We start from the raw sequence: 14,402 nt of genomic DNA on the forward strand, positions 1-14,402 counted from the left end.
ACCAAGCCTGGGAAAAGGAGGAAAGCACTTGTCCCTGGGGATTCTGCTTCCCTCTGGTCCAGATCTCCAGGAATACGCTGACATTTTTCACAGCTCCCCTGCATGAACGCACTGCCAGCACGGTCAATTAGACTCTGCTCTTTAATGTACTATTTCCTCCAACATTGCACTCCCCAACCTCGAACGCGATACAGCACTGCTTTAAAAAGGTATTTACACACATCCCAGCATCACCCCCCCCCTTGTCATCCCAAGGAGCAAGGCCTCAGCTGGCACCAAGACCCAACCAAGGGAAGTCTCTTGCGGCCTTTCGAGCGGAATGGCAGCAGTGGCAGAGGGGCGAGAGCTACTGCGGTGGTTTCGGATTGGTTTCGGTCGCATCCCTGATGAAACAACAGCGTGGAGATGAGAGATCACGTTATCTATCCCCAGGCCAGGGCTAGAAACGCTTCATCTGCCGGCGTTCTTGTCGGCGCTGCTTCTTCTCGTTGGGCTCCTGGGCGGTGGGTGAAGCCTCTGCTGTGAGCCAGGGCCCCAGGATGTTTACCCAGAGGAGGTAGAGCGCGCGCCCCGGGGCCTGCAAAACACACGTGGCACAAACTCGGTCACTCTGGGGACAGCGCCGGCTGGTCCTACTGAGGGAGGGAGACAAAGGAGCTGGAGTATCCCCACAGGCTGGATCAGAGGCACCTCAGGATGCAGGGAAATCAGAGGCGGTGGTGGGCAGCCAAAATAAACGGCCTGATTTCATTTCATTTCCTTTAGGAACTCGCATACGTATACAGCTCTTAGGCTTCATATATGGAAATCCCAGCATCGGGTCTGAATTACCCAGAGGGATCCAACTGCCCAGACATTCCGTCTCTCCTTCCTCCAGAAAACACACCCACATTGCTCTGAATTTAAAAAAAGAAAAAAAAAAAGCGATCCAGATGGTCTCCAGGGCACAACCAAGTCTAGGCTGCCCTCTGCCAGGCCAGCTAGAGAGGAATTTGTGGGTGAGGACTGAAATGAGATCAAGGACTGAAATGGGGTAACTTTTCATTCTCCCACAATTGCCTTCTGTACCTTTGTGTGATATCCTCAAAGCAACTGTGGGATTTTTTAACCAACTGGAGATTTTTTGTCCTTCTGCACAAGCAGCTTTAGCTGGAGGCACATGACAAATGTTTCAGTAGTAGAAAGAGTTTGGTCTGTTAAGGGGAAATCAATGCCTACAGCATTTTATCTACCAATAGGCACAGTGTCCAGCCTTGGTCCATGCTGAATGACTGAGAAAGCCAAACAAAAGGAAACACTGTTTGTTACAGTCACAGAAAGGCTCTGTGCTCAAAGACAGCTTTGATCTGCCTCGTGTTTCTTGTTGCCCTTTCACAGGACCAGAGGGAAAGGCAAAGGGGTTGTGGGGTTGACCCAGAGGGATCAGGACTTCTTTGCCATGTACGGCCTCATTTTTAACAAGATTTGACAAGGAGATTAAAAAACATATCAGAAAATAGCTTGGGCCTGAAACAGGACACTGAACTGAAATGGATAAATAATGTCCTCAGTCCTGAAGACAGGGAAAGACACGGACAGTGCAGAGCAAGAAGGAAAACAGCAGTGGCTGGGGCTTACCAAGAGCCAGAAGTACCAGACGTAGGGTGAGAAGCAGCTCAGCACTTGGACTATAGCTGTCAGCAGGATCACATCCTTGAGGTGCCTGAGGGAAGAAAAGCAAAGCACTGAGCTTCCATTCCAGCCCACACCAGCTCCTCTGCCAACCCAGCCTGTCTGCACCACCTCTAGGGAGTGACCCTGCCCCACCCAACCCAAGGACTGCCCTGCTTTGCCACACACACTTATCTAGAAGAATCTGAGCGGTAAACAAGCAACAAAAAATAATCTGATGGGTTAAAGAGCTGAGCTCCCTCTGGAAAAAAAGGCCATTGAGAAAGCTGAGGAATTGACAGGGGATGGAAACCAGCAACAAAACCACCACCCAGCCCTACAGCTGAAACAGCAGCCAGCTCCTGCTGATTTGACACCTATCTTGACATAAAGTATAGCTGCTCATGACTGGCTGTGCTGAAGGGAGCCAGGAATCTTCTCCATGCCATTTCACAGGCTGACAGACACACTCAGGGTCACCAAAGGACAAGCACATCAGCAAGCTGAGCTACAGCAACAGACTGGCTCCTCCTCCCCTCTTGTTTATCTGACTCCAGCATCTTCCATGCCAGCCTGAGGCAGAGCTGGGAGCAGCTGTGGAGGGGAACAAGCTACCCACGCCTCAACCACCACCCTCAGGGGATCTGACACCCAGGAGAGGTAAACAGGTATTAGTTTTTCAACACAAGCCTCGGGGAGTGCCATGAAGGGCTAGAAAAACACCAACTCTCACTCTGGTTAAATAATCAGCTGCTGGAGAAAGAATTTCTCCAGTCACATCCAAGACTGGAGACAACAAAACAAAGGCAATGGCAAAGTGCAAAGCAAACTGACCACAAACAACATCGACTCAAGACACTGCAGAATCCACCACCAACAGCTCTACAACAAGACATGGAGGTTCAGTAACCTCAGGCATCACCAGAGGCCACAGAGGGGTGAGCTCCCACCAAACCCAGCTCTCCCAGAGACCAGCAAGGTGGGCCTTCCTCAACCCCAGAGCAATACAAAGCATCCATTTCAGTTAGAGACAGCACTAGAGAAACACCATCAAAGCCACAGCATTCCAGGAGCACCTCCAAAGGAGCATGCTCAGCTGAGAGGCAGGAAACATCCACTTCTTTCTGAAGTAACCACTAGCTTAGAGTGGTTCCCTGGTCCCAAAAGAAGTAATTTAGAGATACAGGGTAGGGATGGGAACTTCAGCTCTGCAGGTTTTGTTCTTACAGCTCTGCCTCCTCTGTGTTTTGCACAACCCCTGCCTCAGATAAGCATCAATTCATTTTAATGTGTCATAAACCTCAGCCCAATTGCTCAGGCAGAAAAACCTCAGTGCCTCAATACCAAGGGAAGTACATCTGCAACCAGGACTGCAGCAGTGCACTCGTCACCTTTTCAGAGCAGGTAATGGGGTCCTGTCAGTCGTTTCCCCTGGCAGCACCATCACACACACACGGGACAGTTATTAGGGCACCCCCTCTGCCTTGCACAACTCCCAGGAGCATGTCTCACAACCACAAACATCAAACTTCTGTATTTTCCCTCCTCAACTGTCCCACGTTTTGTTTCACTACAAAGGTATTAAAAATATTTTGCAATTCCACTCTAGAAAGCCAAACCAGTGGAAAATGGGAGAAAAACACCTGGCTGACCAGCAGGAAAATGAAATCTCTATAGGATGAAGAGAGGGTAAAGCACCCAGCTCACAGGTCACACTAGAAATAACCCCCTCTCCTCCTGGCCACCTCATCCCTCAGCTGAGTCTCTTACACCAGACATGAGTCACTCCTGCTGCAGGTACAAAAAGGTGCCACTCCACTAACACACAAGATGAGAGCTCACCCTGTGCACAGACAGCAGGTTCCGTGCCCCCCAAGTTGGTCTGCCTGCTGATAACATCCCCAGCCAAAAATCAAACTTACGCTAGGAAAAGTTAAAACTACACACATCAATATGTGGCCCTGCCAGCACTGAGAACACCTCATGTGACACAGAGGGCTCAGCTGGAAACAAGGCCCCACTGTGCTGCTTCAAAAGCCTGGCAGCAGGGGAAGGATGGAGGTAAACATGGAATGGTAGGCCAAGGATATGGGAGGGAAGGGGCCGAGGACCCCAGTACCTCGCTAAGCACGTGCTGAAGATCTCCAGCAGAGGCTGGACCAACAGACAGAGGCTGAGGGCAGGGAGGACAGAGAGCAAAGCCTGATGTGTCCACAACTACCTGGCAGTTTTCTGTAACTAGTTTGAGGCTCACTGGTGGAAAAAAAGTAAATCTAGGAGGTATTTCTGCTGTTCCAGTACTGCTGTCTCCTTATTTTATCTAACAGCACTTCTCAGGAATTACTGTTACGTGTCCCTTGACCAAGGAAAGGCCAGTTACAGCAGCGCCAAGAACACTGGACAGGCAAACACTGTCTGCAGACAGACATGAGGAATGCACAAGCACGGGGGATAGAAATGGCTGAGGAAGTCACAGGAGCTGGCTGAGACAGAGGGGAGAATTTTCAGTGTGTAGGACAGTTCAAGGCATGGCCAGTTTGCAGCCAGCACGTGCCCTTCTGCTCTGCCAAGCACCACCTGCAGTGCTGGTTTAAAAAGAAAATATATATCACTTTGTGCTGCGGCAGCATGCACAGTGTCAGGGCTGTTTCTTCACTGAAAGATGGTCGTAAACTGCTCCCACTGAACCGTTTGTGATCTCTTACCTCTGCCCCTCAGCCCTAAGAACAGTGACTGTGCCAGGCTGACACACCCACGTGGCAGCTCCTGAACTGGGGCACGCCAAGCCAAGTGTTCAGATAACCAGGGCAGTTAGGGTACACTCTCAGAAAATACGGCTACGGGCTTCCAGCTCCCCTCATGCCCACACCATGGGCAATCTGGGGCGGGAGCTGAGGCCTGGCCTTCTCCTCGGGGGCCTCTCCTGGCTCTGCGCGCACGCTCAGGCAGCAGGTCCTGCTCACCTGGACTCGTGCGGGTGTGGACACTCACTCTGCCATCCCCTGCTCCATATTCAGGTCAATTCCCCCGTCGGCAAGGCTGCCATCGTCTGTGAAAGACGGCTTTGCCATGGAGTTCATGGACCGGTAGCTGGTGCCGTAGACCACCGAGCTGAAGGCGAACGCGAGCTGCAAGGAGGACACGGCGGTCAGCGGCAAAGGGCACGGCCGGGGGCCCGCGGGCCTCGGAGGAGCCCGGGCCCAGGAGCCCCCGCCGGGGCAGGGGACGGTGCCCGGCGCTCACCCACGTCCAGGCGGAGGCGGCGGGGTAGAAGATGACCAGGTTCACCAGGGCGTAGATGGCCTGCGGAGAGAGCACGGCTCGGCTGTCTGCCCGCCGCCCACCCCGGCCCGGCCCCGCGCCCCGCCGGGGCCCCCCCGGCCGCACTCACGGAGGCCCCCAGGATGATGCGGAGGTAGAAGCGCAGCGTCTCCCGGTTCTCCTCGAAGATCTGCTTCTTGCCCTTGGTGCCCGCCTTCCCCTTGGGCTGCGGAGCCAAGAGAGGCGGTCAGGCGCGTCCCCGGAGCCCGCCCGGCCCCGCTCTCCCGGCCCCCACTCACCGCCATGGCCGCGCCGGCTCCGCGCTCCGCGCTCCGCTTCCCGCGGACGTGACGAGCCGGAAGCGGCGGAGCCGGGGAGGGGAAGGGAGGGGACAGCCCTGTGCCGGGGACAGCCCTGTGCCGGGAGGGGACAGCCCTGTGCCGGGGACAGCCCTGTGCCGGGAGGGGACAGCCCTGTGCCGGGAGGAGACACCGCTGTGCCGGGGACATCCCTGTCCCGGGAGGGGACAGCCCTGTGCCGGGGACATCCCTGTCCCGGGAGGGGACACTTCTGTGCCGGGGACATCCCACAAAATGACAGGACGGGTCAGTTTGGAAGCGACCCCAGTGGGTCATCTGGTCCAACCTCCCTGCTCCAGCAGGGTCACCCCAGAGCAAGTGGCACAAGACTGTGTCCACATGGTTCTGGAGTAGCCCCAGTGAGGGAGGCTCCACACCTTTTCTGGGTGATGTGTTCCAGTGTGCAGTCACTCACACAGTAAAGTTCTTCCTCATGTTCGGGTGGAACTTCCTGGGCATCAGTTTCTGCCCGCTGCCTCTTGTCCTATTACTGGGCACCACCAAGCAGAGCCTGGCTCCATCTTCTGACACTCTCCCTTTCAGATACTGATAGAGGTTCCCCTGTCAGTCGTCTCTTCTTGAGGCTGAACAGGCCCAGCTCCCTCAGCCTTTCCTCGTAAGAGTGATGCTCCAGTCTCTTAATCATATTTTTTGCCATCTGCTGAACCTGCTCCAGGAGCTCCCAGTCTCTCTTGTACTGAAGAGCTGAGACTCCCAATCCCCTCCCCAGGCCTGGGGACACGGGCACATACACAGCCCCACACACACGCACAGATCCTCAGAGAGTTTCTCCACTTCCCAGCACCAGAGGACCCTGAGGGCTTTCCTCCAGCCCCACTGTGCAGCCACAGGGTTTGGGGTGCTGGTGACAGCCTTCCCCATTTCAGCCCCCCCCTTACAGCCCCTTGACCCACCTGTGCCCATCATCCTCCCAGCTTCTGGCAGGTGCAGCTCTGTCCCAGTCTGACTCACTCTGGCCCCTTCTGACCTGCTAGTCTGAGCCCTTCCCCAAATCTTTGGCAAGGACACATCTCCGAGTTCTCCACAGGTGTTTATTGTCCTGTACACAGGAGGCAGAGGCACAGCTGGATCCCCGTGACCTGCGGCTGTGGTTGTTACCACAACACCCCTGGGAGAAGCTGCAGGCACGAGGAGGTGCAGGGCACCGGGGTGGGGGCCGTGGGGGCCGGGAGGAGGTAGCTTGTCGTGGTGCAGTAGTGCAGCAGCATGGCTGAAGTGTGCAAGTGCCCGCCCAGGGCGGGGGGAAGGCACCAGGATTGGCAAAACATCACAGTGCTGGGCAGCAAGGGCAGACTGGGGTCTCCTCCTCACCAGGCCCAGCTGACTGGTGCTGGGAAAAGGAGGCTATTTCCCTAAACACCCCCCTTCCAGGACAGGGCTCAGCAAAAACACATTTCAGTGCGGAAGGGACCTGGGAGGCACACCGTGCTCGGGAGATGCTGTCTCCTTGGCAAACTTAGTGGAAAGGTGTGTTTTATCCTTTTCCCAACCACCTTCTTGTCCAGAAAGGATCCCCTACACTGATGGCAAAAGTCAGGAAGTGCAGATTTGTACCTTTGTAGTGTTACCCCAGCTCCAGCTATCCCAGGGCTGCCTGTACCTTTATTCCTGCCCACATCCTTGCCCTCTCTGCCCAAAACCTGCCTGTAGTGCGTGTAGGGTCAGTGCCACCACAGAGGGGTTTGGCTGTCTGGGAAGAATTTTCTTTTGCCTGCCCACGGCAGGGGGCAAAGCAGCTGATTCACCCCCCCTTGAACAAGAGCCTGATACTCGGCAGCTCATTCCCATGTTCTCACAGGAGGGCAGGATGAAGGCAGGAAAGAGTGGGCCACCCAAGCCCCCAGCGAGCACCTGGGCTTGTCCCTTTGGGCCAGAGATGAGGGACAGGGCCTGGAGGAAGGGGTTTGATTTTGAGGGGCATGGGGGGGCGGTACGGGGCACAGGGAGGAACTCACTGCTCTGCATGGCTGAAGTCGTAGCAGAAGTTTAAGTTGCTGGGGGGCTTTGGGATGGGAGGGGGGGTGTCGGGAATGCTGATGTTCTCCAGGTCCAGGAGCCGCAGCTTGAGCTCCATGGACAGCAGGACATCGAGGTCTGTCTGTGTTCGCTCACTCGTCATCTCCTTGCCCAGGAGCACGTTCAGCCCATCCGTCCAGAGGCAGAACTGGGGAAGCAGAGCACGGGCATCTCTGGCACCAGCCCTGGGCAGCCAGAGAGCCCACCTCTCCCCCTCTGTGGTTCCCACTCCCCAGAACTCACTGCCCCGCCTGCAAAGGCCACTGTGTGCCTCCTCAGAGGGCCCTTGGACTCACCTCGTACCGGGTGGGGGCAACGAAGTTGAGGCAGTATTCTTCCACGTCATGCACGATGGAGAAGGCCAGCTCCAGGACATCCTGCAGGGACAGCACAGGGTGTAGTCAGCCTCTCAGCTGGACTCTTTCCAACTCCGGTGGAGTTCAGAGCGGGAGCTGCCTCCCAGCCTCCTCCTCTGCACCCCAGGAGACCCAAGAGGTCTCCGTCCATGAAACAACACAACCTGTCACCATTCATCCACCCCCAAAACCCATCCCCAGCCGGGGAGGGGAGTGTGCTGGGCCCCCTGGACAGGGAGGAGTGTGAGGGGCTGACCTTGTTCTGCTTCCCGGAGCTCTTCTCCTTTGTGTGTGGACACTCCTTCCCCACCAGCAGCATCTTCATGTCTGCCACAGGAACTGGGGCAAGTGGAGGAGCTGTGAGCATCTCCTCTCCCCTTCTTCCCTTCCCCTCCCTCTCCTTTTCCTCCAGGTCCCTGGTACTCAGAGCCCGACACAGATGAAATAAGGGGGCTCACAGCCATCCACAACTCAGGGTGGGGGGCTCAAGCCACTCTGCAGTGACCTTTGGGGAGCCAGCCTGCCCCAGCCTGAACTCCCACAGCTCCCAGTCCCACAATACCAGTGGACACTGGGCCAGCTGCACAGCAGCCAGGCAGAGGGGGAATTCCCATCTTAAGGCAGTCTCAGCTGGGACTCCCCTCCCTCCTTCCCAACCTCCCTTTCTCTTCATCACCTACTTTTCTCTGTCAAGCTCTCGATGGGGGGAGACTCCACCCCCTCCTCCACGTCCCCATAGTGCAGTACCTTGTGGTTGGGTGACAGGCGGCAGTACCACAGCTTGTCTGCAGCAGAAGAGACATGAGAAATGCTCAGCCTCCCCTCGCTGAGGTCCCCTTCCCAGGGGGGACAGAGCTGCCCCCACCATCCGCGCTCCCCATTTCTCTCTCTCGCCCCGTGGATTAGCCCACACCAGCTGTCCAGGGAGCTGGGCACACTACTCCCATAGATTAATTGCAATTTCCCCAGTGGCAGGGGATATGGGGACAAGCCTCTGCCCCCCTCCCAGGACCCCCACCCAGGAGCAGGGGGCTGGCACCCACCCTGCCTGCGGCGGCTGCTGATCTTGCGGAAGAGGGTGCCCTCGCAGAGGTGCAGCAGGCGCTGCTGTCGGATCAGCTCCAGGAGCTCCGGCTTCAGCCTCTCCCGCAGTTCCCTGGGACGAAAACCAGCAGAAGAGGAGCACAGCCATCTCAACAGGTGCTCACTGACCTCCCCAGCCCCACGGCGTCACCCCCGCAGCCCACTCACAGCACGGGCACAGCCAGCGTCTCCTCCTGGTGCAGCCGCTCCGTCTGCCGCAGCTTCAGGATCTCGCTGTAGTTCAGCGCGTTCACTCTGGTCTTGAACAGCTCCAGGGAGGTGGGCTTGAGGGCCAGGGTCCTGGTGATCTGGTCCCGCACCACCTGCATCACCTGCAGGGCCCAGGTTGTCAACCCCAGTCTGGCAACGCTCCCCAGAGCCCCTGAATTTGTGATCCCGTCCAGGGCCGCAGCATCCCCTCGCACCTTGTCAAAGTCCTCCTGGGTCGCACGCATCTCCTTCCAGGTCTTGTTCACCAGCTGGATGCAGATGCAGAAAAGCTCTTCGAAGAAATGATCCTGCCCGAAGAACATAGGGTAAAAGGCCTGAGCCGTCTCCGAGCCTGCGGTGAGAAGGACAGGTGATGCCAGACTTCCCAGTTTTTCCAGGGGATTTCAGTGTCCAGGAGAACCTGGACATTTCCCAGCCCTACCTCCCCCTCCCCTGCTGTTGGCCATGCCAGAGCCTGGTGGCCCCATGGATGCAGCCCCCTGCCCTGGCAGCTCGTCCCCCCAGGCAGCAGGGCAGAGAGAAGGACAAGCTGGGGCACACACGTACACGGCTCTCCGACATGCAGGATCTCACAGAGGATCAGGGTGAGCTGGATGCTGCTTCGAGCGAAGGGACATTCGTGTTTGTCTTCCCGGCTGCTGTTCTCGAGGACAAACTGGAGGAGAGGGCCATACCTCACATTACATGGGCCATGACCTTGGAAGGCTGCCCCAACAGTGGGGCTCAGATGTCCCACACTCCTCCTGAATTCCTAGTCAAGCTGTCCCCACCCAGGTAAAGCCACCCCTAAAAGGAGTGATTCACTCTCCCCAAAATCCAGCCCCACCCTCCTCCTTCCCCTGTGGCAGTGCATGAGCTGGTCACAGGCACTGCAAGTAGGAGCATGGCCGATGCCCTGCTGGTTTTGCCCAAACTGCCTCAGTTTGCTCAAGGCCTGAAAACCAAGCTGTGGGCAAAACCCCAAAAACTATGGGAACCCTTCAGTGCCACCAGCCTCAAATGGATTCTCCTACCCAGAGGGAGGACTCAGCTCCATCTGAAACAGGGCAACAGTAGGACATTTGCCCAAAAGGGACATCCTTGCCTGGGTTTGGCCAAGGACAGGTCACAGGGAAAGGAAAAACAGGTGGAGATCCAGTAACTCTCCACCAGGGAGCTCCCTGGGAGAGCACACGCACCCTGCTGTAGGCATTGGGGGTGTTCCTGGAGAAATACACCATGTTGTCCAGGGCAAGGAGTCCTGGTGGGGCACGGCGGAGGTCCTCTGCTGGGTTGCTGTTGTTCTAGGAGGACACAAAGGATGCAGTTTAGCAGCTGCAACTTTCTTCTCCGAGCAGCAGCGTCCTCCTGATGCAGCCACAGGGTTTTCCTTGGAGTCCCGGCACACCCACACACTTGCTGTTCCAGATTCCCGAGGGAGCAGAAGGGAGGTACTGCATGGTGGTCCATCAGCATCAACAGGGACACCAGGCTTAGGGGAGCCATCAGAAGGTGGAGGAGCCAGCTTGGGGCTGGGGAGGGGATGTGGGGGGGACGCACCATGAAGCCCAGCTTGCGGAATTCCTTGGCACACAGGGATCGCCGGCGCTCGGTGCTGAAGTTGCCGGCAGGTGCCTCGCTCTCCGACTCAAAGGCAGTTTGGCGCAGGGACTGGAGGAGCTCCCGCTGTTCCTGGAGGGAGAGCGGAGAGGAGGGGATGCCTGTGAGCCCCACACGAGCAGGTTCTCCCAGGGCAAACCCACAATGAGATCAAATGTGCTGGGTTCACCCAAATGCGAGCTGCTTCCACAGGTGGAAGAGACCAGGACCAGACTTGTAAGGAGAGCACTCCCAGACCTGTGAGTAGGGATCCATGGAGGTCCTCATGCGATGCTCGCACAGGTTGAGGCTGACAGACTGCAGCACATACAGGTAATGGGCCATCTCGTCCCCCAGTGGCTCAGAGCTGTGGATGATGTTCTACAGGAGATCACAAGTAAGAAGGTTCCCCAAGGCTGCTGCTCCCAGTTCCTCCAAGCCCAGAGCCCAAAAGCCTAAGCTCAGTAGGTCCTGCTGCTCAAAGGGGCGTTGGCAAGTGGGAAGCTCCCCTCGGGGTTGGGCAAAAGCTGCGTGCACTGAACTGCAGGCTGATGGGGGTGCAACCCTGGGCACAAGGGTGCCAGCAGAGCAGCAGCCATAGGAGATATCAAGAAAGGGGTGTGGGCACACAGGAAACCCAGCCAGGCACAGTCACCAAAGGCTGGGGCTTAGGGGACAGGGCCTGGGGAGGAAGGACAGAGAATGAAGCACTCAGCAGACCCTTGCACAGTCCCAGCTCCTCACCTTGTGGATAAACTGCCTGATGTTCTTCTCTCTTAGGTAGTCCATCATGTCCTAGGAAGGGAAAAGGCTGTGAGATGTGCTCAGCACACCACCATTTCCTCCTCCCAAAAAAAGCTGGCGTTCCCACTGTCAACCCGATTCCCTGCTTAGTTTAGCATTGGGCCACAGGCAAGGTGGGGATAGAAAGGACCTGGCAGTCTCAAGAGTGACACCAGCGAGCAGGAGACCTGCTTCCAGCTTCCACTGCCCTGGAACCAGGACATGCCCACCCCAATGGGGCTCAAACAGATCCTCCTACCAGGCTGCCAGGACAGGTTGTGTCAGTCAAGAAGAGGCAGAATGAGGACACTGACTTTAAACGTGTCTGGGCATCTCTTGCAGCCCTGCCATCCCAAAGAACACAAACCCCACAGCAGAGAACCCAGACGCCCAAGGTCCCATCCCAGGGGAGGCCCCCACTACGACAGCTCAGACGTGCCAGGCACTGGGGCTGGGCCATCACAGCCACTGTGCCACCACCAGCTGTGACACTTCTGCCATTTGAGGCAGAACTAGTGACAGCTGAGGGCTCTCAGCAGAGCACCCCAGTGACAGGGGAGCTGTGGGTGCCTGGCTCTGCAAGGCCACCACCCTGCCTGGTGCCCCTCACCCGCCGCTCGGCGTCGGTCGCCGTCAGCAGCAGCGCGATGAGCAGGGCCATGGCCTTCAGCTGCAGCTCGGCATTTGTCCTGTAGGAGGAAGAGGAGGAACACTGTGAGAACCACCAGCTCCGAAGGTGGGGGCGAACGGTGCTCTGGCCTCTCTCCACTTACACCTGCAGGTGGGTGAGAAGACGATCCAACGTCACTTCTTTTTTGACCAGCTCAAAGAGGAGGCGACTGGTAGGCACCATGTTCTCCAGGATAGACAAGGAGAGCTGCTGGATGGATGCATCCACCGCATTCATATTGACAAAACTCATTATCTACGAGAGACAAAACCATCCATCGAGGGCAGGCTGAGCCTGGGGGACAAGGACAACGAGGAATACCAAGAGTACAGGCTGTGGAGGCTGCAGAAGGTGCTTACCTTCTTGATGAAGACTGTACTAAGATTTTCCCAGGAAACAAAATCATGCTCCATCAGCTCTGTGAAGGCTTTCAGAGTGTGAGCCAGCATCTCCCCTGTACTGGAGGGACAGATGAACGAAGGCAGTGAGGAGAAGAAAGGAAAGAGACTGTTGGGTTAGAAATGACTCTCACTTAGTCATCCCAGGAAGTCAGGGCAGGGGAAGTTCAATAGTTGGAAAGCTGCATTACCACGGTACAAAGATCACTGCAGACAAACTACCTCATATCCCTCCCTGTGGTTCTAAGAAACATATGCTGTGCTGCCTGGTTTTAGGCTCTGCATTCTCTGTGTGACAGGAGCTCAGAGGAGATGCACCAGCACATCCTGAACAAGTCACACTCGTATTTGGCAACTGGGGTTTTCTTGAACTGCCTGAAAATTTCTGGCAGCTAAAACCTCAGGACAGAGGGTTTGTTCGGGGTGGCAGGAATGAGCAGCAGCGGAGGCCAAGATGATCACAGGAGGTTTCCTGGTAGCAAAACCCTTGAGGCTACAGATGACCCAGCCAGCAAAGGGATGGGAGGTTCAAGTCTGGGCACATTCACAAGGAGTCAGGACCACATATCCCTGGGGACCTTCCCCTGGCTGCCAGCATGCAGGGACACAGCCACAGTGCAGGCACCAACAAGTCAGGAACACGAAGAGAGTCCACTCCAACACGCAGCATTAACAAGGCAGAAGAAAAGTCAAAGAAGGTCGTGTCCTGATACTCACTCGTTCCCTTCTTCCACAATAGAGTAAATCTGTTTCAAGCCATTCCTGCTGATGAACTCTTGAGCAAAGGTAACATCCTGGGAGAGGCTTGCAAGCTTCTTCAGTGAGTCAGTCTTCACATCCACGTTCTTGCTCTGGATCCCGCTGTACAACCGCTCTGCTTCTTGGTCCTACCAGGAAGGAAAGAATCAAGCCAAAGGGGCTCATCAAAAGACAGTGAGAAGCTTGAAGAAGGCTGGAAGAGCTGAAGTGCAAGTTTTGGAAAGAGTTTCAGGCTAGAGCAGCCCCAGTGAGGACCTGGACTGAGAGACAGAGCCACCAGAGCAGAGACCAGGAGGAGCTGAGGACAGAGGTCAAGTTGGCATGACACCAAGAAACCTTGATGAGTTGGCCCACGCATCCAAAGCATCTCAAGATGATTTAGTTTCTCTTCAAACTCCCCCAAGCTCTACCGAGGGAAAATGAAGGCTGAGCCATGTCTCCTGCCCATGTTATTTCTGCTGGGTCTGAGGCACTGGAAGGAGCCACCACGAGCTCAAGTCACCGAGGGAGCCAGCGGCAGAGGGCTCGGAGCCCCGCACTGCCCCACCGCAGGGACACATCCCACCAGAGCACACAGCGCAGGAGGAGACGGAGGGGGGGGCAGAGGAATGTACCGGGGAGGTGGTCAGCCGCAAAATGCTCCCGTTCTTAATCTCCCTGCGGTTCTGTAAGGAGAGAGGCACGGGTGAGCCGGGAGCTCCGCGCCGGCGGGGCCGGGAGGGGCGGGGGGGGCTGTCTCACCGACTCGGTGATGTAGGTCTGCCGCCCGTCCGCGTACTGCAGCGCGTACTGCTCGGCGTTGGGCAGGCTCCACCTGCGGGCACGGGCGGCCGGTCACGGCCCCGGCACGGCCACGGCCGGCGGCCGTCGGGGCTGCCACGACCTGTCCCTGCCCGGCCCGGGCGCGGTACTCACGCGTCGCAGACGTCCTTGAGCACCGCGGCGAGGGGCTTGGTCTGCGGGGCGAGAGAGCGGCCGTGAGCCGGGGCCGGGAGGTGAGGAGGGGGGCACCCCCGGGAGGGGGTGCGGGGGCGCCGGGCGGTACCTGCTGGAGCTCGATGAGCTGCGGGATGGCTCCCACCATCTGGATGGCGATCTTCACCACGTCCTTGGGCGGCGGCATGGCTCCCGCCGGGGCTCCGCGCCGCCCCACAGTTCCGGGTTGGTGCCGCCGCCGCCCCTCCCGCAGGGCCCGGCCCGGCCGCCGCACCGAGGCCTCTCCGCCACCAGCACCCAG

General features: G+C 57.2%; 2 protein-coding genes across 4 annotated transcripts; both read right to left on the reverse strand.

Annotated features, from left to right (window-relative positions):
- Positions 1 to 127: 127 nt before the first annotated feature.
- Positions 128 to 5,312, reverse strand: TMEM208 (transmembrane protein 208). Its single transcript, XM_064670819.1, has 6 exons — positions 5,211 to 5,312; positions 5,042 to 5,137; positions 4,894 to 4,953; positions 4,642 to 4,778; positions 1,618 to 1,702; positions 128 to 577 (listed from the first exon to the last, which is right to left on the reverse strand). Exons 1-6 carry the CDS (start codon positions 5,214 to 5,216, stop codon positions 440 to 442), a joined length of 522 nt encoding a protein of 173 aa, XP_064526889.1. The 5' UTR covers positions 5,217 to 5,312; the 3' UTR covers positions 128 to 439.
- A 990-nt stretch (positions 5,313 to 6,302) lies between these two features.
- Positions 6,303 to 14,393, reverse strand: ELMO3 (engulfment and cell motility 3). Of its 3 annotated transcripts, XM_064670810.1 has the most exons (20): positions 14,211 to 14,389; positions 14,081 to 14,121; positions 13,907 to 13,979; positions 13,780 to 13,830; positions 13,124 to 13,293; positions 12,368 to 12,467; positions 12,112 to 12,263; positions 11,949 to 12,027; positions 11,300 to 11,350; positions 10,814 to 10,936; positions 10,517 to 10,648; positions 10,156 to 10,260; positions 9,524 to 9,632; positions 9,172 to 9,308; positions 8,915 to 9,078; positions 8,707 to 8,819; positions 8,344 to 8,448; positions 7,920 to 8,002; positions 7,604 to 7,684; positions 6,303 to 7,455 (listed from the first exon to the last, which is right to left on the reverse strand). In XM_064670810.1, exons 1-20 carry the CDS (start codon positions 14,286 to 14,288, stop codon positions 7,243 to 7,245), a joined length of 2,160 nt encoding a protein of 719 aa, XP_064526880.1. In that variant the 5' UTR covers positions 14,289 to 14,389; the 3' UTR covers positions 6,303 to 7,242. The 3 variants fall into 3 exon arrangements, with proteins under 3 accessions (XP_064526880.1, XP_064526879.1, XP_064526881.1); XM_064670809.1 differs by lacking the exon at positions 13,780 to 13,830 and having other exon boundaries at positions 14,211 to 14,393; XM_064670811.1 differs by lacking the exons at positions 10,517 to 10,648; positions 10,814 to 10,936; positions 11,300 to 11,350; ... (6 more) ...; positions 14,081 to 14,121; positions 14,211 to 14,389 and having other exon boundaries at positions 9,172 to 9,264.
- Positions 14,394 to 14,402: the final 9 nt, after the last annotated feature.

This window comes from Pseudopipra pipra, chromosome 14 (assembly GCF_036250125.1).
Source record: "Pseudopipra pipra isolate bDixPip1 chromosome 14, bDixPip1.hap1, whole genome shotgun sequence".
NCBI classification, from domain to species: Eukaryota; Metazoa; Chordata; class Aves; order Passeriformes; family Pipridae; genus Pseudopipra; species Pseudopipra pipra.

Excerpts from the sequence above, each read along its gene's own strand:
- TMEM208 (XM_064670819.1), bottom strand. Across the intron at positions 4,779-4,893 it reads CCGCCTCCGCCTGGACGTGG|CTCGCGTTCGCCTTCAGCTC; the intron begins GTGAGCGCCGGG and ends TCCTCCTTGCAG. Across the intron at positions 578-1,617 it reads TCTGGTACTTCTGGCTCTTG|GCCCCGGGGCGCGCGCTCTA; the intron begins GTAAGCCCCAGC and ends TGTGTTTTGCAG.
- ELMO3 (XM_064670810.1), bottom strand. The coding sequence starts at position 14,288 with ATGCCGCCGCCCAAGGACGTGGTGAAGATCGCCATCCAGATGGTGGGA. Across the intron at positions 13,980-14,080 it reads CTCAAGGACGTCTGCGACGC|GTGGAGCCTGCCCAACGCCG; the intron begins GTGAGTACCGCG and ends CCGTGCCCGCAG. Across the intron at positions 8,003-8,343 it reads CGAGAGCTTGACAGAGAAAA|TTCCTGTGGCAGACATGAAG; the intron begins GTAGGTGATGAA and ends CACTTGCCCCAG.